The 25,348-nt window shown below is 37.3% G+C and overlaps 1 protein-coding gene across 1 annotated transcript in view; it reads left to right on the top strand.

Moving 5' to 3' along the window:
- LOC102748372 (phospholipid-transporting ATPase ABCA3-like) overlaps nt 1-25,348 on the top strand; it is a gene marked incomplete at its 5' end in the record, with an annotated part of 211,336 nt that overhangs the window by 183,498 nt on the left and 2,490 nt on the right. The window contains 3 exons of the mRNA XM_081818872.1: nt 16,774-16,961; nt 17,443-17,613; nt 18,016-18,206. Coding sequence (XP_081674998.1) covers nt 16,774-16,961; nt 17,443-17,613; nt 18,016-18,206 — 550 coding nt within the window. The remainder of the gene's footprint in view (nt 1-16,773; nt 16,962-17,442; nt 17,614-18,015; nt 18,207-25,348) is intronic.

The following is a 25,348-nucleotide window of genomic DNA, read 5'->3' as shown; positions in this document are numbered from 1 at the left end:
GAACCATGAGAGACAATGGACTCTGAAAAACAAACTAAAGGTTCTAAAGGGGAGGGGGTGGGAGGATGGGTTGGCCTGGTGATGGTTATTAAGGAGGGCGCATTCTGCATGGAGCACTGGGTGTTATATGCAAATAATGAATCAGGGAACACTACATCAAAAACTAATGATGTAATGTATGGTGATTAACATAACATAATAATTAAAAAAATAAATAAAAAGAAAATGAAGAGAAAAAAAAAAGAAAGTTGAATTGACAGGGTTTGGACTCCGTTTGGATGTGGCTTATAAGGAAAACAGATGATCTTTAGATATGGTCCAGGTTTCTATCATGAGCCAGTGAATAGGTGAAAGTTCCACTTACCAATATAGTAACACAGGGATGAGTGTGTTTGAAAGAGGATATGTTGAGTGAAAGATACCTGTGACATATCCAAATGGGAGAACAGCCAACAGGCAGTTGGAATCTATGAATTGATATAGAGATATAAATTTGGGACTCATCAAAGTAAAGTGAAATTTAAACTGGATAGATAAGATAATCTATTGAGAGTATGTATAATAATGAGAAGAGAGATAGGGGCTGAATCCTGAGGACTATCAACATTTCTAAGACATAGAGAGAGAGAATAACTGATGAAAAAAATGGGGAGGATTAGTGAGATAGGAGGAAAATCTGGATAAAGTGTCATTGCACAATCCACGTGAAGAGAAAATGTCAAAAAGGAAATGAAACAGAAATGTCAGGCAAGATAGGCCTGAATAGTGTACACTGGACATCATTGAAACCTGAAGCAGTGGGTTGACACACAGACAGGTGAGGATGGGGAAATAATGAATGTGGACAAAACATAGAAGAAAGGCAGCTGTCAAACAAAAGAGGAAAAAGAGTGACACCCAGAGTTTTAGGAAATAACAAAGACAGAATCATAATTTCTAATAACTAGTAACTAGGTCATGTTTATATAAATGGGGGGAAAGCAGTAAGAAGTTTAAAATATATAGCAACAGGAGCTCTCCGAGAAAAGAGGGTATTCATTCAAATGAACCATAAATCAAAACAATATAAAAAGGTATACAAGTGAGTCTAATTCCCTCTCCTACCCACCTTTCCTTGATCCCTTCCCACAGGAAAAAAAAAAAAACACTTTTATCACACTACATATACTTTATGCATCCTCAGTAAAATATAATGATCTATCTTCCATTTTACTACACAAAATGGAACATATTACACACAATCTTCTGGATCTTGCTGAAGTGCTTTCCATATATGTTTAAACAAATTATACAAATCTATATATGTTTATACAAGCAATTTTTGCAAATGGCTATTTCCATAAACCAACCACAACAGAGTATACGATTAACTCTTGGATTTTTGCTAGTCTGGTAGATTTTTTCATCTTTGGTATAGTTTTAATTTTTCTCTTATTATAAGTGAGGTTGCATAACTTCCTAATTTTTTTAAGATTTTTATTTATGTTATTTATTTGACAGAGAGAGATAGCGAGAGAGGGAACACAAGTAGGGGGAGTTGGAGAAGGAGAAGCAGGCTTCCAGCTGAACAGGGAGCCCGATGTAGGGCTCGATCCCAGGGCCCTGGGATCCTGACCTGAGCCGAAGACGGACGCTTAACGACTGAGCCACCCAGGTGCCCCTGCATAACATTTTAAAGAAAAATTTTATATAATAAAGGTGTACAACATGATGGCACATATATATAATGGTTACTTTAGACAAGCTAATCAACACGTCTTCTCCTCACCTAACCTTTTTTTTTTTTTTTATGTAATGAGAGTACCTGAAAGCTACTCTCCTAGCAAATGAATGGATAAAGAAGATGTGGTATATATAAATATATACAATGAAATATTACGCAGCCATCCAAAAAAATTAAATCTTGCCATTTGCAACAATGTGGATGGAACTAGAGGGTATTATGCTAAGCGAAATTAGTCAATCAAAGAACGAAAATTATCAAATGATCTCACTGATATGTGGACTTTAAGGAACAAAACAGAGGACCATAGGGGAAGAGAGGGAGACAAACCATAAGAGACTCTTTTTTTTTTTATTTTTTTTTAAAGATTTTATCTATTTATTTGACAGAGACTCTTAATCATAGGAAACACACTGAGGGTTGCTGGGGGGGAGGGGGATGAAGGGATGGGGTAACTGGGTGATGGACATTAAGGAGGGCATGTGATGTAATGAGCAGTGGGTATTATATAAGACTGATGAATCATGGACCTGTACCTCTGAAACTAATACATTATATTTTAATTAATTGAATTTAAATTTTAAAAATGTTTAAAAAAATAAAAAATTAATCAACTTTGCATCCTAGCAATAAATTTCATTTGCTCAAAATATATAATCTTTTTGATGTGTTGTTCAATTTGGTTTGCTAGTATTTTATTGAGGATTTTGCATCTATGTTCATCAGAGATATTGGCCTATAGTTTTGTTTTGTTTTGTTTTGTTTTTTCTTTTAGTGTCTTTTTGTGGTTTTGGTCTCAGGGTGAGGCTGGCCTCAGAAAATGAGTTTGGAAGTATTCCTTCCTCTTGAATTTTTTAGAGAAATTTAAGAATGATTAGTACTAACTCTTTGAATGTTTGGTAGAATTCAGCCATGAAGCCATCTGGTCCTGGGCTTTTCTTCATTGGGAAGATTTTGATTACTATTTTAATCTCCTTACTTATTAGGTTTCTTTGGGCTTTCTATTTCTTCTTAATTCAGTCTTGGCAAGTGTATTTTTCTAGGAATTGATCCATTTTTCTAGGTTATACAATATGTTCAATATATTTGGTCCTGATAGTCCCTTATAATCATTGTTATATCTGAAATACCCTTTGTAATATCTCTGCTTTCATTTCTGATTTTATTTATGTCTTTTCTCTTTTTTCTTAGTCTTACTGATTTTGTTTATTGTTTCAAAACTAACTTTTAGTTTCATTGATTTTTTTTCTATTCTTTTTCATTTCTCCAGATCTTTATTATTTTTACTTCTGCTAACCTTAGATTTCACTTCTAGTTCCTTCGAGTATAAAGTTAGGGTGTTTATTTGAGATCTCTTTTCTTTTTAAATATATGTGTTCATTACTTAAATGTTTTTCTTAGTACTGCTTTGCTGTATCCTATAAGTTTTGGTGAGTTGTTTTTAATTTTCCTTAGTCTCAAGATATATTTTAAATTCCCGGGGCACATGGGTGGCTCAGTCGTTAAGCATCTGCCTTGGGCTCAGGTCATGATCCCAGCATCCTGGGATGCAGCCCCGCATCGGGCTCCCTGCTCCGCTGGAAGCCTGCTTCTCCCTCTCCCGCTCCCCCTGCTTGTGTTCCCGCTCTCGCTATGTCTCTCTGTATCAAATAAATAAAATCTTTTTTAAAAAAAAAGACATATTTTAAATTCCCTTTTCATTTTACCTTTCACCCAGTGATTATTCAGGAGTGTGTTTTTTAGTTTCCACATATTTGTGAATTTTCCTGTTTTGTTGTTGTTACAGACTTCTAGTTTCATTCCACTATGGTCAGAAAAGATACATGGTATGATTTCAATCTTCTCAAATTTATTAAGACTTTTTTGGTGACCTAATATGTGGATCTTTCCTGGAGAATGTTCTATGTGCACATGACAAGAATGTATGTTCTTCTGCTGTTGGGTGGAAAGTTCTGTATGTGTCTGTTAGGTCCATTTGGTCCATAGTGTTGTTCAAGTCTACTGTTTTTTGTTGATTTACTATCTAGAAGTTCTATCCAATATTAAAGGTGGGGTATTGAAATCTCTTACTATTATTCTATTGCTGTCAATTCCTCCTTTGGAACTGTTAATATTTTCTTTATATACTTAGGTATTCTGACATTGGGTGCATATATATTTACAAATGTTACATATTCCTGTTGATTTGACCCTTTTACCGTTACATAATGACCTTCCATGTCTCTAGAGATAATTTTTGCTTTATTTTTTTAAAGATTTTATATTTTTTCCTGAAACTATTCTTTTTTTATTATATTCAGTTAGCCAACATATAGTACATCATTAGTTTTTGATGTAGTGTTCAACAATTCATTAGTTGCATATAACACCCAGTGCTTTAGCTTTAAAGTTTACTTTGTCTGATTAGTATTACCATTCCTGCTATATTTTGGTTACCATTTGCATGGAATATCTTTTTCCATCCCTTCACATCCAGCCTATGTGTGTCTTTGAATCTAATATGAGTTTATTGTGGATAACAACAGTCGGATTCTGGTTATTTATGCATTCAGCTACTCTGTGTCTTTTTATTGGGGACTTAGTCCATTTACATTTAAAATGATTATTGATAGAGGATTTACTATTGCCACTTTGTAAACTTATCTGTCAGTTTTGTAGTTATTTTGTCCCTCTTTTTCTCTCTTGCTGTTTTCCCTTGTGTTTTGTTGTTGTTGTTTTGTATTGATAGGTTTTGACTCCTTTCTCTTTATGTGTATAACTTCTATTGCTGTTTTCTTTGTGTTTACCAAGGGGTTTACATAAAATATCTTATGTCTATTTTAAGCTTATAATACCTTGTGATAAATTGCACAAGAACTCTTAAATTTCAGGGCGCCTGGGTGGTTCAGTCAGTTGAGCGTCTAATTCTTGGTTTCAGCATGGGTCATGATCTCATGGATTATGAGATGGAGTCCTGTGTGTGGCTCCCCAGTCAACGGGGAGTATGCTTGGAGATTCTCTCCCTCTGACCCTCCCCCCCGCCCCGTTCTCTATCTCTCTCTCACATACACACACATAAATAAATAAATCTTTTTTAAAAAGAACTGTTAACTCTCTTTTTCTTATTTAAATTCAATTTAATTAACATATAGTGTACTATTAGTTTGAGACATAAAATTTAGTGATTCATCACTTGCTCATTCCATCAAGTGTCCTGCTTAATGCCTATCACCCAGTTACCCCATCCCCCCACCCACCCCCCCTCCAGCAACCATTTGTTTCCTATAGTTAAGAGTCTCTTATGAGGGCACATTCTGCATGGAGCACTGGGTGTTATGCACAAACAATGAATCATGGAATACTACATCAAAAAGTAATGATGTAATGTATGGTGATTAACATAACAATAAAAAATTTTTAAAAAAGAGTCTCTTATTGTTTTGTCTCCCTCTCTGCTTTCACCTTATTTTATTTTTCCTTCCCTTCCCCTATGTTCATCCATTTTGTTTCTTAAAGTCCACATATGAGTGAAATCATATCATATTTGTCTTTCTCTGACTTATTTCACTTAGCATAATACCCTCTAGTTCTGTCCATGTCATTGCAAATGGCAAGAGTTCGTTCTTTTTGATGGCTGAGTAATATTTCTTTGTATGTATGTGTGTATCTTCTTTATCCATTCATCTGTCAATGGACATCTGGGCTCTTTCCATAGATAGTTATTGTGGACACTGCTGCTAAAACATTGGAGTACATGTGCCCCTTCAAATCACTGTGTTTGTATCCTTTGGATAAATACCTAGTAGTGCAATTGCTGGGTCATAGGGTAGCTCTTTTTTAAACTTTTTTGAGGAAGCTCCATTCTGTTTTCCAGACTGGCTGCACCAGCCCCATTCCCACCAACCATGTGAGACAGTTCCCCTTTTTCCACATCTTCGCCAACATCTGTTGTTTCCTGACTTGTTAATTTTAGCCATTCTGACTGGTGTGAGGTGGTATTTCATTGTGGTTTTGATTTGTATTTCCCTGTTGTGATGTGGAGCATTTTTTCATCTGTCTGTTGGCCATTTGTATGTTTTCTTTGGAAAAATGTCTATTCATGACTTCTGCTCATTTCTTGACTGGATTTTTTGGGTTTTGGGGTGTTGAGTTTGATAAGTTCTTTATAGATTTTGGGTACTAGCCCTTTGTCTGATAAGACATTTGAAAATATCTTCTCCCATTCTGTAGGTTGTCTTTTAGTTTTGTTGACTGTTTCTTTTGCTGTGCAAAAGCTTTATATCTTGATGAGGTGCAAATAGTTCATTTTTGCTTTTGTTTCCCTTGCCTTTGAAGACATGTCTAGCAAGAACTTGCTGTGGCTGAGGTCAAAGAGGTTGCTGCCTGTGTTCTTCCTCTAGGATTTTGATGGATTCCTGTCTCACATTGAGGTCTTTCATCCATTTTGAATTTATTTTAGTGTATGGTATAAGAAAGTGGTCCAGTTTCATTCTTCTACATGTGGCTGTCCAATTTGCCCAGCACCATTTATTGAAGAGGCTCTCTTTTTTCCATTGGATATTTTTTCCTGCTTTGTCAAAGATTAGTTAACCAGAGAGCTGAGGGTCCATTTCTGGGTTCTCTATTCTGTTCCATTGATCTATGTGTCTGTTTTTATGCCATTACCATACTGTCTTGATGATTACAGCTTTGTAATACAGCTTGAAGTCCAAAATTGTAATGCCTCCAGCTTTGGTTTTCTTTTTCAACATTCCTTTGGCTATTCCGGGTCTTTTCTGCCTCCATATGAATTTTAGGGTTGTTTGTTCCAGCTCTGTGAAAAATGTTGATGGTATTTTGATAGGAATTGCATTGAATGTATAGATTGCTTTGGGTAGCATAGACATTTTCACAATATTTGTTCTTCCAATCCATGAGCGTGGAATGTCTTTCCTTTTCTTTGTGTCTTCCTCAATTTCCTTCATAAGTGTTCTATAGTTTTCAGAGTACAGATCCTTTACTTCTTTGGTTAGGTTTATTCCTAGGTATCTTATGGGTTTTGGTGCTATTGTAAATGGGATCAATTCCTTAATTTCTCTTTCTTCAGTTACGTTGTTAGTGTATAGACATGCACCTGATTTCTGTGCATTGATTTTGTATCCTGCCACACTGCTGAATTCCTGTATGAGACCTAGCAATTTTTGAGTGGAGTCTTTTGGGTTTTCCACATGGAGTATCATGCCTTCATCGAAGAGTGAGAGTTTGCCTTCTTCTTTGCCAATTTGGATGCCTTTTATTGCTTTTTGTTCTCTGGTTGATGAGGGTAGGACTTCTAGTACTATGTTGAACAAAAGTGATGAGAGTGGACATCCCTGTCGTGTTCCTGACCTTAGGGGAAAAGTTCTCAGTGGCAGGAGCAAACTTCAGCACAGCTTGCTGGCCAGTATTCCTAGAGGGTAAGACACTGACATCAGCCAGGTTTTCAGTGGCAGCATTGGCATGAGCTGTCAGCAGGAACTTCTCAGGTTCTCTTAAGATTTATGATATAGATGCTATCACTTTTCCTTTTATAGATGTTCTGCTCCATTTGGAAGTCAAAGTTGGTGCCACATCCTCCTTCTTCATTTGCAGGACATCAAGGGCTCCAGACATTATGAAAGTTTTCCTTTAAGTTATGACAGTATCTCCTCTCTGGCTTGCATGGGAAAGCTGGCCATTATTTCTTTGAATAAACTTTCTGCCCCTTCTCTGTCTCTCTCTGTTTTCTGGGACCCCCATAGTGCAAATATTGGTACACTTGGTGGTATCTCATAAATCCCTTAAATTATCATCCCTCTTTTTATTCTTTCTTCTTCTCTGGATGATTCCCACTGGCTTGTCTTTGAGTTCACTGATCCTTTCTTGTATGTCATTTGGTCTGATGTTGATCCCTATTGTTGAATTTTCAGTTCAGTTATCAGATTCTTCACCTCTGTGATTTATGTTTCATATTTTTAATATTTTATCTCTTTGTTGAAATTCTCACTTTGTTCATGTACTGCTCTCCTGACCTCAGTGAGCATCTTTATGACCATTATTTTGAATTCTCTGTCAGGTAAATCATTTATCTCCATCCCATTAGGGTCAGTTTCTGGAGATTTATCTTGTTCCTTTTTTTGTTCTTTTATTTCTTGTTCTTCATTTTCCTTGGCTCTTTGAATTGTTTTCTACCCATTACATAAAACAGCTATCTCTCCTAGTCTTAACAGACTGGGCTTGTGAAAGCTAATAGGAGATAACCCTTGCCAATCAGCCCAGCTAGAGATATGGGTGCCTCTCCAACCTTTGTCCTTGTCCAAACTGCCATCTTTGTTCTTAGTGGCCCCTGGGAGATTAGGTTATGTCAAGTTTCATCAGTGCTCCGAAGGCAGGGGAAAGGTGCACACCTTATTCAGGCTCTTGGAGTACTACAAAGTGCCTGCCCCATCAGCTCCTAGATGCAAGATAATTAGAATCCTAATCTTCAGGCAGCAACTGGGAAAGTTGGAATGTTAGGTAAACAGTCTAGCCCCTTTTAGGGAGAAACAAATAACTGGGTGCTTTTGCCTGCTCTCTCTGTCCCTAGCCAGGGGGAATAGCTGCTGGGAGTGCTTGTGTGCCTATTTAAAGCCACCTCTTTGTTCTCTGTGGTCCTAGGGGACTAGCAAATGCTGAAGACCATTAGCTCCCAGAGTTAGCTGATTTAGAAGCCAGTTCCACAGGTGGCAGCTGTAAAAGTTGGGGTGCTAGATATGTGGACAAACTCCTTTCACAGAGAAGCTAGAAACTTGATTTTATCATTAGAGGAAGCCATAGAGAGAAGGCACAGGAAATGCCTGCATGCTCATTCAGGCTCCTGAAAGACTACTAATTACCTGTCCTCTAAGCTCCCAAATGCAAACTAAGTGGAAGCACAACTCTCAGGCAGCAGTTGGGAAATTTTCAGTCTCACCCATTACAGGGAGACTATGGGAACAAGATGTTTTTCCCCTTTCCCTCTGCACTGAGCCTGAGTGTATAGCCACAGCAAATGATTACATGCTTATTTAAAATCACCTCCTTGGGGCGCCTGGGTGGCTCAGTCGTTAAGCATCTGCCTTCGGCTCAGGTCATGATCCCAGGGTCCTGGGATCGAGCCCCACATCGGGCTCCCTGCTCAGCGAGAGGCCTGCTTCTCCCTCTCCCACTCCCTCTGCTTGTGTTCCCTCTCTCGCTGTGTCTCTCTCTGTCAAATAAATAAAATCTTTTAAAAAAATAAAAATAGGGCGCCTGGGTGGCTCAGTTGGTTAAGCAACTGCCTTCGGCTCAGGTCATGATCCTGGAGTCCTGGGATCGAGTCCCATATCGGGCTCCCTGCTCGGCAGGGAGTCTGCTTCTCCCTCTGACCCTCCCCCTTCTCATGTGCTCTCTCTCATTCTCTCTCTCTCAAATAAATAAATACAATCTTAAAAAATAAATAAAAAATAAAAATAAAATGAAATAAAATCACCTCCTTGACTCTTAATTATAGAGAACAATCTGATGATTACCAAAGGGGAGTTGGGGATGGGGAAGTGGCTCAAATAGGTGATGGAGATTAAGGTGTACCCTTGTCCTGATGAGCACCAGGTGATGTATGGAACTGTTGAATTACTATACTGTACACCTGAAACTAATATAACACTGTATGTTAACTAACTGGAATTAAAATAAAAAATAAAATAAAATAAATTTTAAAAATAAAATAAAATAAAAAACATCTTTGCTTTCTGTGGTCCTGGAGACAAATAAATGTCAAGCCATGCCAGCTCTCAGAGCTGGGTAATTTGTGATCCAGTCCCTTAGGTGGCAGGCATAGAAGTTGAGGAATTAGATATGTGGCCCTGGGCACCTACCTAGCTCAGGTGGTGGAGCATGTGACTCTTCTCTCTAGGTTGTGAGTTTAAGTCCCACATTGGGTGTACAGATTACCAAAAAGTAAACTTAAAACAAACAAAAATGTTTACTTCTTATAGGGTGACTTCCAACTTAGCAACCGCACTTACTAAGGTCACAATGACTTCCCCTCTGTCTTAGTTGGCTAACTTCTCTCCATTCTTCAGGTTTTAGTTAAAAAAAAAAAAATATGTTTGACCCGAAGCTTTCACTCCTCAGGGAGAGGCTAGAAGTTGGGATTCCCTCCTAACTGTACGGCACTATGCTAGAAGTAGGATATATGGAACAAGTGTTTCTCAGCTTTTCCTACCCATTTTGATGTGGGTATTTTCTGTCACCCAATATGTAGGAGTGTCTTAATTTTCTTCTGTATTTCTCTCAGAAGTATTTGAACCATACACATCTGTTTATTTGGTGCATCCATGGAGAGGGAAAGTGAGGAGCTTCCTATTCCACCATCTTGCTGACATCAGCCCAGCTTTTTATATGTTTAAAAGTCTTTTGCATTTCCTTTCCTATGAATAGTCTATTTACATCCTTTATACATCTTTAAATTATTGACATTTTTCTTTATTTTTGAGTTCTTCATATATTATCATTTTCTGCAATATGAGTTTCAAATATATTTTGTGTTTGCTTCTTGACTTGGCTCATACTGTTTTTGTCCTGCAAAAATGTTTAGTTAAGTAAATATATCACTCTTTCTCTCTTATAGCCACTTGATTCCTAGTCATTGTTAGAGTAAAACTCATTAGCCGAAGATCACTAGAAACACACCTGTAAGGGCGCCTGGGTGGCTCAGTCAGTTAAGCATCTGCCTTCGGCTCAGGTCATGATCCCAGGGTCCTGGGGTAGAGCCCTGAGTCGGGCTCCCTGCTCAGTGGGGGGTCTGTTTCTCCTTTCTCTCTCCCTCAGCCTCTCCCCCTGCTCATGCTCACTCTCTTGCTCTCTCAAATAAATACAATCTTTAAATTAAAAAAAAGAAACTTACCTGTAGTCAAAAATATTAAGTTTATTTACCTAACTGCAGCAAAGGGAAATGCACAACAGAGGAACTAGAGGGGTCTCAGTAAGAGGAGAGGGGATTATTACAAGATTTGGGTTTGTGCTGGGAATTAGAAAGAATCAGAGATTGGAAGCTGTCAAGAAGTATGGGAAATTAGTGATTATTGGTATTTCCAGCCAGAGGCAGAAAGATTAAAGCAAGGTTAGAGATGTCATTAGAAAAATAAAAGCAGCAATTACATATGTTAGCCAGAGGAGAGAGTTGCCTAGTTATTTTTGTGATTGGAGAATATCCTTGTTTCTGTCTCATTTCAGACAAAGTTATGGAGTGGTCATATTTCAATCTTGTTCCACCACAGTTAAGGAGGTGCCTTGTTTAATTATTGTTCCTAGTCTATAAGAATTGTTTATGTCTTGCCTAGGATACCATATGTGTCCAAGATAGATTTCCTGTTAGATTAATCATGTTAAGAAAATAGTCATTTATTTTCATTTTTGAGTGCTTTTGAGTATTAAATTATGTCAAACACATTTTCACCATCTACGAAGAAAGTTATACTATTTTTTCCTTGTATCTGTTAATAGGATAAACTTATATAAATTTTCTGATATTAATCCATCATTGCACCCTGAAATAAATTCCAGTTGTTCCTAAGAGATTGTTTTCAGGAGGCTGCTGAATTTCTATAGTTATTTTTTTAGGAGTTTACATCAATATTCAGAAGTGAGATCAGACTTTTATATCCAGCAAAATTATCCTTTAAAAGTAAAGGTAGTTTTGGGGGACCTGGGTGGCTCAGTCATTTGGGTGTCCAACTCTTGATTTCAGCTCAGGTCATGATCTTAGGGTCGTGAGATTGAGCCCCATGTTGGGCTCTGCACTGAGTATGAAGCCTGCTTAGGATCCTCTCTCTCTCCCTCTCCTAAAATAAAAAGAAAAAATAAATTCACACGCAAAATAAATAAATAAATAAATTCACATATATAAGTGATGATTTTCAGAATAAGAGAATTCAATGTTACAGAAAAAGGGCAAAGATTGACAGTTGGATAAAAATAAGAAAGAAAATTTAAACTATATTCTCCTTACAATGGGCATATTTTAAAACATAAGGAAAGTTTCAAAGTAAATGAAGAGAAAAAGATATGCTGTGCTCATACTAATCAAAAGAACAGGGATAGCTATATTAATATTAGGTAAAACTTTATAGCAGAAATCATTACTAGCATTAGAAAAGTGTAACTACATAATTTTTATCAAAAAGCCAGTTAAAAATGTTAGGTGTCTAAGAATATAGTCTCAAAATATATAAAGCATAAAAAGGAGAAGGAATTCAAGAAGAAATAGACATTCATGGTTACAGTAGATAATTTTAACATATTTCTCTCTCACTGTGATAGAAAAAGGACATTAAAAATCATTAATGCTGTATAATGTTTGAATAAAACAATTAGTAGACTAAATCTAAAGAAATATATAAAGCATTGTATACCCAACAACTAAAGAATGATGATATTTTTTCCTATACACAGAAATATTTATTTAGAAGAACTGATCATATGTTGATTAAGGCAAGTCTCAATAAATTTCAAAGATATAAAAAGATATATAAATACTTATTTATAAAAAATACCATTAGAACAATACAAACCTTTGTAAATACTGGAAGGAAAAAAAGGGAATAAATCCCAGTCATATAAATAAATATAAATAGATCTAAACCACCCATTATAAAAAAAGATTTTAAAATTGCAATTCCAAATAAAAGTCAAATTCATGCTAACCTCAAGACACTCCTTATGCAATGATTCAGAAATATTGAAAATAAAATGGGAATAGTATGAAATTAGGAGTCTCAGCCTTAATATAAAACAAAGTGGAATTCAAACCTAAGAGCATCAAAAGTTACCAAAAAAAAGGCATTAATACTAAAATGTAACATTTATAATCGAGATAGAAAAGTTATGAATATTTCTGTACCAAATGACAGGCAACCTCTGTAAGGCAGGATATGAGGAAAAAAAACATATAATACATGAGATGTTTAATTCTCTTCTTTTAGTCCAAGATAGATTATGTCAGTAGAGAATAAATATGGACAAAGAATACATAAGTGATAAAGTCAATTTGGTAAACATGATCAATATCTGTCTAATTCTATATCCTTCAAAAATAATTCATTTATGAATATGACCATTTTTGCATACATTTAAAAATACATATATGTTCTCTGATTGTAACTGAATAAAACAAGAAAAAACAAAATCAGAATATGAAAACACCCTCCCTCCCTTTTGAAATTTCTTAAAGATTATTTTTTTTCGGGCGCCTGGGTGGCTCAGTTGGTTAAGCAACTGCCTTCGGCTCAGGTCATGATCCTGGAGTCCCGGGATCGAGTCCCGCATCGGGCTCCCTGCTCAGCGAGGAGCCTGCTTCTCCCTCTGACCCTCCCCCGTCTCATGTACTCTCTCTCATTCTCACTCTCTCAAATAAATAAATAAATCTTTAAAAAAAAAAAAGATTATTTTTTTTCTTTGTAATTAATCTCTACACCCAACATGGGTCTTAAACTCACTACCCTGAGATCAAGAGTCACACACTCCACCAACTGAGCCAGCCAGGCGCCCCCTACCCCTTTTGAAATTTAAAAAATAATTTTAGGTGATTCTTGCTTTCAATCAAGAATTACAAAAATTTCTAGAAAATAATGAAAATATTATATATCAGAAACTATGAGATGCAATAAACAACTACTGGGAGAATAATGTGTATATACATTATACACTCATTTCAGTAAGAAGGAAAAAAAAGGGGTGCCTGGATGTCTCAGTCAGTTAAGCATCTGCCTTTGGCTCAGGTCATGATCTCAGCATCCTAAGATTGAGCCCAGAGTTGGGCTTCCGGCTCGGCAGGGAGCCTGCTTCTCCCTCTCTGTCCGCCTGCTTGTGCTCTCTCTCTTTATCATATAAATAAATGAAATCTTAAAAAAAAAAAGAAAAAGAAACAACTGAAACACATGACTCATTAAAAAAATGAATGGAAGGAAAATATATAAAAATGTACACAAGTACATAAATTAATAACTAAAAATATAAAGCCAGCTAACCAACAATTAAGACAACTAGAACTTCATAAAAATAAAGAAATGGGTAAACCTGCCCCCCCAAAGGAGATATAAATACATTCAAAAAAATGATAAGTTAATGCTGCTATAAACATTGGAGTGCATGTGTCCCTCTGAAATAGTATTTTTCTATTCTTTTGGTAAATACCTAGTAGTGCAATTACTGGATCATATTTTTAACTTTTTGAGCAGCTTCTGTACTGTTTTCCAGAGTTGCTGCACCTGTTTGTATTCCCACCAGCAGTGCAAGGGTCCCCCTTTCTCCACATCCTCGCCAACACCTGTTGTTTCCTGTGTTGTTGATTTTAGCCATTCAGACAGGTGTGAGGTGGTATCTCATTGTAGTTTTGATTTGTATTTCTCTGAGGATCAGTGATGTCATAGCAACATTATCTACAATTGCCAAATTATGGAAACAGCCCAAGTGTCCATCAAATGGTGAATGGATAAAGAAGATGTGTGTGTGTGTGTGTGTGTGTGTGTGAGCGTGCACAATGGAATATTACTCAGCCATAAAAAATGAAATCTTGCCATTTGCAACAACATGGATGGAGCTAGAGAATATTATGCTAAGCAAAACAAATCAGTCAGAGAAAGACAAATACCATATGATTTCACTCATATGTGGAATTTAAGAAACAAAACAAATGAACAAAGGGGAAAAAAATAGAGAGGCAAACCAAGAGACAGACTCTTACCTATAGAGAACAAATTGATGGTTACCAGAGGAGAGGTGGGTGGGAGAATGGGTGATGGGGATTAAGGAGTGTACTGTTGTGGTGAGCACTGGGTATTATACGGAAGTGTTGAATCATTATATTGTATACCTGAAACTAATATTACACTGTATGTTAACTCACTGGAATTTATTTTTTTTAAAAGATTTTATTTATTTGACAAAGAGAGACACAGTGAGAAACACAAGCAGTGGGAGAGGGAGAAGCAGGCTTCCCGCTGAGCAGGGCGTCCTATGCGTGGTTCGGTCTCAGGACCCTAAGGACCATGACCTGAACCAAAGGCAGACGTTTAATGACTGAGCCACCCAGGCGCCCTGCTAACTGGAATTTAAATAAAAACTTTTAATAAATTAAATAAGAAACACAAAGTATAAAAAAAAAGAAACAAAAAGCACTTGAATTCCATGCAAATAAAATTTAAATTTTTTATAAGATTTTATTTAATTTTTATTTGAGAGAGAGAGAGCACGTGGAGGAGCAGAGGAAGAGGGACAAATAGACTCCACAATGAGCATAGAGCCTGATGTGGGGCTTGACCCCATGACCCTGAGATCATGACCCAAACCAAAACCAAGAATCAGACACTCAACCAATTGAGCCACCCAGGTGCCCCAATAAAATTTAAATTTTTAACAGAACTCATAACTTTCTAACTACAAAAAATATATATTAAAACTGATGTCAGAAGAAATAGAAAATAGAAAACTGAAACTTTCACAATTTTTATAGAAATAAACTTGTCAAAGGTTCACTCTTCAATGAAATAAGAAAAGTCCCAGATGGCTTCATAGAGGGTGTTCCATAAGCTTTTAAAAGAGTAGATAACCCTGGGTGGCTCAGTCGGTTAAGTGTCTGCCTTCAGCTCAGGTCATGATCCCAGGGTCCTGGGATCGAGTCCCTAATCGGGCTCCCTGCTCAGGGGAGAGCCTGCTTCTCCCTCTCCCTCTGCCCCTCCCCCTGCTTGTGCTCTTGCTCTCTTTCAAATAAATAAATAAAATCTTTTTTAAAAAATAAAGAGCAGATAACAATGGTATTTAAATGTTCAGATACTAGAAAAATTAAAACTGAACAATATAAAATAAAAATATACTTAAAAATAAGGTTTACATATAAGCGAGATCATACTGTGTCTTTCTCTGTCTGACTTATTTCATGTAGCGTAATACCCTTAAGGTCGATCCATGTTGTCACAAATGTCAGAATTTCTATATTTTTTATGGCTGAATAATATTTCATTATATAGATATACCATATTTTCTTTATCCATTCAATCATCATTGGACTCATGTTTCCATGTCTTGGCTATTGTAAACAATGCTGCAATGAACAGCAGATACCTTTTTTAGTTAGTGCAGATATCTTTTTGAGTTAGTGTTTGTGTTTCCTTCAGATAAATACCCAGAAATGGAATTAGTGGATCATATGGTAGTTCTATGTTTAATCTTTTGAGGAACCCCCAAACTGTTTTCCCTACTGGCTGTACCAATATATATTCCCACCAGCAGTGCACATCCTCACCAACATTTTTTATCTCTTGTCTCTTTTATAATAGCCATTCAAATAGGTGTGAGGTGTTTGTATTTCACTCATTATTAGTGATACTGAGCACCTTTTCATGTACCTGTTGGTCATCTGGATGTCTTCTTAAAAAAATATCTGTTCAGATCCATTTTTTTAATCAGATTGTTTGTTTGCTATTGAGTTGTATAAGTTTTTTATGTATTTTGGATATTAACCCCTTATCAGATATATCATTTGCAAATATTTTTTCCCATTCAGTAGGTTGCCCTTTCATTTTATTCATGGTTTCCATTGCTGTGCAGGAGCTTTTTAGTTTGATGTTGTCTGACTTGTTTATTTTTGTTTTTTTTATGTATATAAAGACACATGTATGATATATATCATATAATTCTTATCTATGAGAGTGTTGGCCTGATAGAAGTTCCTTGGCCATTACTGGAAATAAAATCCTATATATTATTTTAATTGATTTAATAGAAGAGTTCTTTCCTAATGATATTTAAATAGGCAACTTCCTCTAACAAAATTCTGTCTTGGGTACATAGGAGTGTACACTGGATATGTGTTGAAAATTCCAGTTAGAGATGTTAGTATTCCATCTTACTACAGTGGGTTCCACCTAGAAAAGAAATAATCCTTGTTGGGAGCTCTTTGGGTATCAAACCTTCTTAGCAACATGGGCTAGAAAACCAGGTTTTCTATCTCATCCATTTAACTATATGCTCAGTGGAATAATTGACTTGGGTCTATTATGATTACTCTCTTGATTCAGATTAGGTCAAGAATTGGCTACTGTCCTCAAGATGACCCCATGCTCAACCACATGACAGGTCAGGAAATGCTGATGATGTATGCCAGGCTTCAAGGGGTCCCTGAGCCAGACATTTACAAGTATGTGGAAACCTTTTTGTATGCAATGCACCTGGAAACAAATGCTGATGAGTTTGTCCACATATACAGGTCAGACATAATGCTGTTGCAATTAAACTGCCTACTTGTGTTTCTACTGTTTAGAATGAATTGCCTGCAAACTCAACCTGATCTATCTGTCACACAGGGGCAATGACTGTGAAATAGCCTAATGTCCTGTCAGGGTTCAGATGTCAGGAATGAGGCAGATCCCATTTATATGAATTTAACCTTTTGCAGACATAAGCTGTAGACTTTGCATTTCATAAAAAAGTACCTTCATCCTTACCTCTTTATTGTTTTTTCTTTCCCCAAAACAAAATTGTTTTACCAATAATGATGCTGAAATAAATTACCAACGAAAAAGTCATTTCAATGAAAATGAATTGATATATACATCTGGACTTGGGCTTGCTGCTGCTTTGTGAGTCATATCAAATCAGCATTCTGTATATATGAGCTAATTCCTATGAATTAATGACATGTGTACCCTTATCTTCTTTCTCCTCTACTTTCTCCTTTGACAATAAAGTGAAGGAAACAGACGTAGACTGAATACTGCTATTGCCCTAATGGGAAAGTCCTCACTTGTGTTCCTGGATGAGCCATCTACTGGCTTAGACCCAGTAGCCAGGCGTCTGCTGTGGGACACAATTACATGGATGTGTAGAAGAGGCAAAGCTATCGTTATAACTTCCCACAGGTATGACCCTTTGGGAAGCTTGGTTGAAAGTTAAAAAAAAGTATAGGAGGGCCTTAGGTGGAGCCAGAAATAAAGACAGTGAATGCTTAAGTATATGAGCTACATAGGAAAGACTGTAGGTAGAGGCTAATTCTTGACTGATGCCAAGAATCCTCAGTTGAATTCAGTAGTCCAGAAATGACAGAAGATAGGAAGTTAAGGAACTTTTCCTATTGTTATTTAGGAACCAACTGCTTTGAATCTTAAGATCTCCTCTTCCAAAATATGGTCTCAGTGGTGATTATCTGCATTACCAAGCTTTCCTACTGCAACTATTACTTTATCATCTTAGCTCTGTTTGGAGATATGGAATTTGCCTGCTGAAAGGCAATCTCTTCAACCATATCTCCTTTGTGCCCCTAGCATGGAAGAATGTGAGGCCCTCTGTACCAGACTGGCCATTATGGTAAAGGGGAGGTTCAAGTGCCTGGGCAGTCCTCAGCACCTCAAGAACAAGTTTGGTAATGCATACACTCTGACAGCAAAGATTAAGTTTGGAAACAATGAAGATAAACTAGAAGAGTTCAAAGAATTCATGGCAGCAACTTTCCCAGGTAATGTAGGCAGGGCTTCCTTGTGATGACTGTGTTAAGTTTTTACATTGTTCTGCTTCATAACCTTTTGGTTATGCATTTGCATTTGGAATAATTTCTCTATGATTTCTCCATGATCTCCATGGAGCTCTCTCCATTTCTCCAATGATCTCCATGATTTCTTAGTGTATACTTTCTCAAAATAGTAGAGGCTCTCGCCAGTCTATTATGGGAATCAATGAGTACGACAAACCTGTTCATATGTATTCCTCTAGAATTAAATTATTGAGATTAAGCCTTTTTTTACCCTTGATAATTCTTTTTTTAAGATTTTATTTGATTGTTTGATTTATTTATTTGTTTATTTATTTATTTATTTATTTATTTGCAAGAAAGAGAGAGAGAGAGCACGAGAAGGGGGCAGTGGTAGAGGGAGAGGGAGAAGCAAACTCCCCGCCAAGCAGGGATCCTGATGCAGGACTCAATCCCAAGACCCTGGGACTGTGACCCGAGCCAAATGCAAACACTTAACCAACTGAGCCACCCAGGTGCCCTCCCTTGATAATTCTTTAAGGTTTCCTCTTGACCATGTATCTTCTGCCTTTCCTTGGTCCCTGAGACAGGCAATGCTTATGAAATGCAAACTAGAATAATAAACTTCCTTTACTCCTTTCAAGGAGATAATCTGGATGTGTAACACACAATGTGTAACAATCATTCTGCTTTTGTGGCTAAATTCAGTAAGTGCCTCTCTGTGCTCATGGTACAGAGTCATTTACAGCCAGCTCTATTTACTTCCATTCCCACTACTTTATTTGAATCATTAAGCAGAGACATGGTATGACTTTTAAGAATTTTTACTTCCTTAGTCTCCAGCTTGAGTGATCGCTCTATCAATAGTGTGGTGCCCAGATGGTCAGGATACAAGATTAAATACATGGAGGCTATAACAATGATAAAGCAGTAAATGGTATTGGACTGCACCAAGGAAGTCACAGTAAGAATAGAGAGGAGGATATGACAGGAAATGGATACACATACACAAGTGTGCATGCTCAAAGGGAAGGAATCACTATGTGGGAAAGATCATTAATTCGATATTAACTATATCAATTATACCTAGATATCCAGATAAATATGTCTGTTGGGCAGCTGAATATTCATTTAATCATTCATTCATATGATAAAGATTTATGGAGTGCTTATTGCATGCAGTGCTGAAGTTATGGAATTAACCACACAGTATCATATATGCTGTCTTTCAAATGTTGTATTTCTTTCTTTTCTTCTTTTCTGGATTTATGTACATTATCCAGAAAAGGAGAAAAGAAAGAAAATAGTTGCTCTTTTTATAGCATGGCAGATTATACTCTCAGAAAGTTTCTTCTATTAAATAAAAATACATACAGGACACATTAAGTAAAATTGCTTTTTAATGATTTGCTTAGACTCATAAAGAAAATGAGAACAATTCAAAAAAACAAAACAGAACAGAAAAAAATCATCAAGCTGAAACTTGATAGTAAAAATTTAAAAATGCAAAAGTGGATTTGCCTGCAGCAAATTCCAATACCAGTACTGAGATAGGAGGTGAAACTTTGGACTCACAGCAATATTGGGCAGCTTAACCTAAGATTCCCATAATAAGCAAGGACTTTCAAAAATGAACAGATGCTCTGGTTTCCAGCCCAGCATGTAAGAAGGTTGGAAATTGCCACTCTGTCCTAACAACTAAAAAGCTGAACAAACTGAAAAATCAATAAACTCTTCTAGAATCTAAAAGAGAGATGATGAAACAGGGCAAACCAATGCAGCCGAGATCAAAGAGAAAGGCAAATACAGGGAGTCCTGGCTTACCAGAGTGGAGACTTACAAGCAGAAATCACAGTGGTAACCAGGCCAGGATATGAAACCCTGAACTGTAACTGAATTGCTAGGTGTGCTGTGTGGATAATTCTGAGAGGTAAAAACTCCAGGGAAGGCAATCATGGGGGATTTCTACAACCAGATTACCACAGTAAATATCAGAGAAAAACCCTGCATATTTCTCACAGGGAGAAGGGAAGAGGAATCATTTTGAAGTATACCAGACAGCTCTTTTCTTTGTAACAAGGCCTGCCCTCAGGAGGAAACTAGTTAAACTAAACCCAACTGGATAGAGTATTATCAGAGCCTAACTGACCTTAAAGAAGGGAAATACCCAACTTCAGCCATCTTTTTCCACATAAGGGAGGAGAAAAAAGCTGGGAAACTCTTACAATCCAGAGGCATAGGCCCCGTAAAAGAGTGAGAGTTACATAGGCTATAGAACACTTCCCCTCCAGGGCGCCTGGGTGGCTCAGTTGGTTAAGCGACTGCCTTCGGCTCAGGTCATGATCCTGGAGTTCCTGGATTGAGTCCCGCATCGGGCTCCCTGCTCGGCAGGGAGTCTGCTTCTCCCTCTGACCCTCCTCCCTCTCATGCTCTCTCTCTCTCATTCTCTCTGTCTCAAATAAATAAATAAAATCTTTAAAAAAAAAAAAAAAAAAAGAACACTTCCCCTCCAGAACACCACATTAGGGAAGATTACTAATGACCTAACTACAGCATTTCCTTTTTCCCAAGAAGTCTAGCTATCAAGAAAAAATTACAAAGCATACAAAAAGGCAAAAAACACAATTTGAAGAGACAGAACAAGCATTAGAACCAGACACGGCAAGGATGTTGGAATTATCAGACCAGTAACTGAAAACAACTATGATTAATATGCCCAGGGCTATAATGGATACAGTAGACAGCAGGTAAGAACAGATGGGCAATATAAGCAGATAGATGGAAATCCTGAGAAAGAACCAAAAATTATGCTGGAGATCAAAAACACTATAATAGAAATGAAGAATGCATTTGATGGACTTATTAGTAGACTGGACCTGGCTGAGGAAAGAATCTCTGAGCTGGAGGATGTATCAATAGAATCACGAAAAAACAAAAAGCAAAGGAAACAAAAACAAACAAACAAACAAACGAAAACAAAAAAACAGAACAAAATATGCAGACTGTAGGACAACTACAAAAGGTGTAACATATGTATAATGTATAAAAAAGAGAAACAGAAGAAATATTTGAAACCATAATGACTGAGAATCTCCCCCAAATTAATGTCAACACCAAACCACAGATCAAGGAAGCTTAGAGAACATCAACAGGATAAGTGCAAAACAAACAAAAAACCACACCCAGGCACATCATTTTTCAACTACAGAAAATCACAGAAAAAGAAAAAATCCTGAAAGAAACCAGAGGAGAAAGACCCCTTATCTATAGAGAAACAAAGATAACAGTCACATCCAACTTCTCCTCAAAAACCATGCAAGTAGGGGTGCCTGGGTTACTCAGTCAGTTAAGTGTCTACCTTTGGCTCAGGTCATGATCTCAGGGTCCTGGGAGTGAGCAGTCTGCTTCTCCCTCTCCCTTTGCCCCTCCCCCATTCATGCTCACTCTCTCTCTCTCTCAAATAAATAAAACCGTTTAAAAAAAATGCAAGCAAAGAGTGAAATGAAATATTTAAAGTGTTGAGAGAAATAAAACTACCAACATAGAATTCTGTACCTAGAGAAATTACCCTTTGTTGTGAAGGAGAAATAAAGACTTTGCCAGATAAGAAAAGAAAAAAATTGAGGGAATTTTTTGCCAGTAGACCGCTTTGCAAGATATGTTAAAAGAAGTTCTTTAGAGAGAAGGAAAATGATACAGGTCAGAAACTCAGATCTACATTAACAAAGAAAGCACACCAGAGAAGGAATAAGTAAAGATAAAAATGAAAACTTTAATTTTTCTAATTCTTATTTGATCTAAAAGACAAAAATTTGTTCAAAGTAATAATAGAGTGATGTAATCAAAATGACCAAATAGGAGTCTTCTATCTGCTCCACAAGGAACATCAATTTTGACAGTCACCCACATGCAAAAGCCCCTTTGTGGAAGTTAGAGTCAAGTAGAGAAGTTCCAGCACATCGGTAAGCAAAAAATCCAAGATTGGTCATACTGATGAGGGTAAGAGAAATAATTTCATTTTACCAGTGTCACCCTGACCACAACGTGGCACATCTCAGTGCCTAGAGAAACCTTCTTTGCCTATAATTTCCCCATGAGGGAAAGTAAGAGTGAATGAGTAAGTATCTGGCTTCCCAAGTTGTGAGGGACACTCACTGGCAAAGAGATCCACTTTTTTCTTGCTCCATCCAGAATACTGAGATGCATTGCATGACTGGGGCAGGGACAAGCTAGGAGAACAGCAGCAGCCAAGACTCTCAGAAGTCATCAAAGGGATGCAGATCCTACAAATCACTTTGAAGACCCCATCAAAAAGCCTGCCAATGAGCTGCTGTTAACACCTTGACTACAGTTCCCCCTAACTGGTCCACAAACACCAATGATATTCCATGCAAGTCACCCACACAAAATCCATATCCTGTGGCTGGCTCCCTATGTGCAACTCCAAGGGTGTCAAGAGTGAGCCTTTGCAGATGACTGGTGTGCACACAGAGAAAGCTGGTCCAAATCTATGGGGTTGGAAGAAGGTACACAAATTTGAGCATTCAGCATCATGCTATGGAAAGCAAATAATACACTCTCATCACCTAGCCTAGCATAGCAGGATTGACAGAAGTCAAAGTCTTAATAATGCACTTCCAAGAGGGAACAAGTAGTATGAAGCAAGCATACCCATTGAAAGGGTCTGAAAAAGCCTCAGAATCCCTAACTGGTTGATAAAAGGTATTTTCTTCCTGAAAGCAGTCAGAAAAGACTGGAAGAGGTGACTGCTACTTCAGATGTAAAGACTCAGGCTCAAAGTGAAGGGATGAATAAAGATACTCCATGCAAATAGAACCAAAAGAGATCAGGATTGCTATATTCATATCAATTTTAAGTCAAAAACTGTATCAAGTGACAAAGAAGTTCATATAATGACAAAGGAGTCAATTTTATCAAGATGATATAACAATTATAAATATATACACACCCAACATGAGGGTACTTAAATATATTAAGCAAATACTAACAAATCTGCAGGGAGAAATAGGCAACAATATAATAGTAAGAAATTTCAATACCGTACTATGAACAATGGATAGATTATCCAGACATAAAATCAATAAGAAAATAGCAGACTTGAATGACACAATAGACCAAACAAAACTAAAACAACATAACACACATTCTTCTCAAACACACATGGAACATTCTCCAGCCTATATCTTCTATGAGGTCTCAAACAAGCCTTACCAAATTTAAGAAAAAATAAACCAGTTATCTTTTCTGACAACAATGGTATGAAACAGGAAATCAATAACATGAGAAATAGTGGAAAATTTACAAATATGCAGAAATTAAATAATACACTCCTGAACAACCAGTGGGTCAAAGGAGAAATAAAAAGGGAAACTTAAAAATGTCTGGCACCAAATGAAAATTGAAACAGAGTGTATCAAAACTTACGGGATTCAGCAAAATAGCTCTAAGAGGGAAGTATACAGCTACAAATGCCTACATTAAGAAAAAAAATTAAAACTTCAAATAAACAACCTAACTTTACACTTCAAGGAACTAGAAAAAGAAGAAAAAGGTAAACACAAAATTACCAGGAGGAGGGACATAACAAAGATCAGAGAAGAAACAAATGATGGAATCCAGAAACACAGCAGAAAGATGAATGAAACTAAGATCTGCTTTTTTGATAAAATAAAAAAAATTGAAAAGCATGTACCTAGACTAAAAAAAAAGAGAAAAGACTCAAAAATCAGAAATGAAAGAGGAGAGGAAACATTACAACTGATACCACAGAAACGTGAAGGATCATGACTACTAGAAACAATTATATGTGAACAAATTGGATAACTAGATGGATACATGGGGCGCCTGGGTGGCTCAGTCATTAAGCATCTGCCTTCAGGTCGGGTCATGATCCTAGGGTCCTGGAATCGAGCCCTGCATCGGGCTCTCTGCTCAGCAGGAGACCTGCTTCTCCCTCTCCCACTCCCCCCACTTGTGTTCCCTCTCTTGCTGTCTCTCTCTGTGTCAAATAAATAAATAAAATCTTTAAAAAAAAAAAAAACAGTGTTGGGGAAAAGATGGCAGAGGTGTAGGGGACCCTATTCCAGCCGGTCCCAGGAATTGAGCTGGATATCTAGCAGACCACTCTGAACACCCATGAAATCAGCCTGAGATGTAAGAAGATAGATCTGGATCTCCACAAACAGAAGATCAGACGTGGTTAGTTTTGAGGTATGAAGTGGGGAACCGTGATTCCGTGGGCAGATATCAGAGGATAAATGGCAGTGGGAGGGAGCCTGGCCATGGAGATCCTACACCGCAGATGAGCAATAGCCTCCCACACTGGGGACCCGGCACAGACTCGCAGACCGGTAGCGGCGGGGAAAGGACTTTAGGGCAGCCCCCCCGACAGAAACCCAGAGCAGTGGGGCTACACATGCAAACTGGGGGTGGCTGGTGGTTTTAAAAGCACAAAGGGCAGAGATGTGTCCCGACCTGGAGGCGAGGACTGGGAGCTACTACAGAACACTCATGAAAGAAATTGAAGAAGACACAAAAAGATGGAAAAACATTTCATGCTCATGGATCGTAAGAATAAACATTGTTAAAATGTCTATGCTACCCAGAGCAATCTATACCTTCAATGCCATCCTGATCAAAATTCCATTGACAATTTCAAAGTGCTGGAACAAACAATCCTAAAATTGGTATGGAATCAAAAAACACCCCGAATCACCAAGGAAATGTTGAAAAAGAAAAACAAAGCTGGGGGCATCCCATTGCCCGATTTCAAGCTATATTGCAAAGCAGTGATCACCAAGACCGCATGGTAGTGGCACAAAAACAGACATATAGACCCATGGAACAGAATAGAGAGCCCAGATATGGACCCTCAACTCTGGTCAAATAATCTTTGACAAAGCAGGAAAAAATATGTAATGGAAAAAAGACAGTCTCTTCAATAAATGATGCTGGGAAAATTGGACAGCCACATGCAGAAGAATGAAACTCGACCATTCTCTAACACCATACACAAAGATAAACTCAAAATGGATGAAAGACCTCAATGTGAGACAGGAATCCATCAAAATCCTAGAGGAGAACATAGGCAATAACCTCTTGGACATCAA

This window comes from Leptonychotes weddellii, chromosome 5 (assembly GCF_054177405.1).
Source record: "Leptonychotes weddellii isolate Sample4059 chromosome 5, ASM5417740v2, whole genome shotgun sequence".
Taxonomy (NCBI): domain Eukaryota; kingdom Metazoa; phylum Chordata; class Mammalia; order Carnivora; family Phocidae; genus Leptonychotes; species Leptonychotes weddellii.
This window is presented reverse-complemented; position numbering and strand designations above follow the sequence as displayed.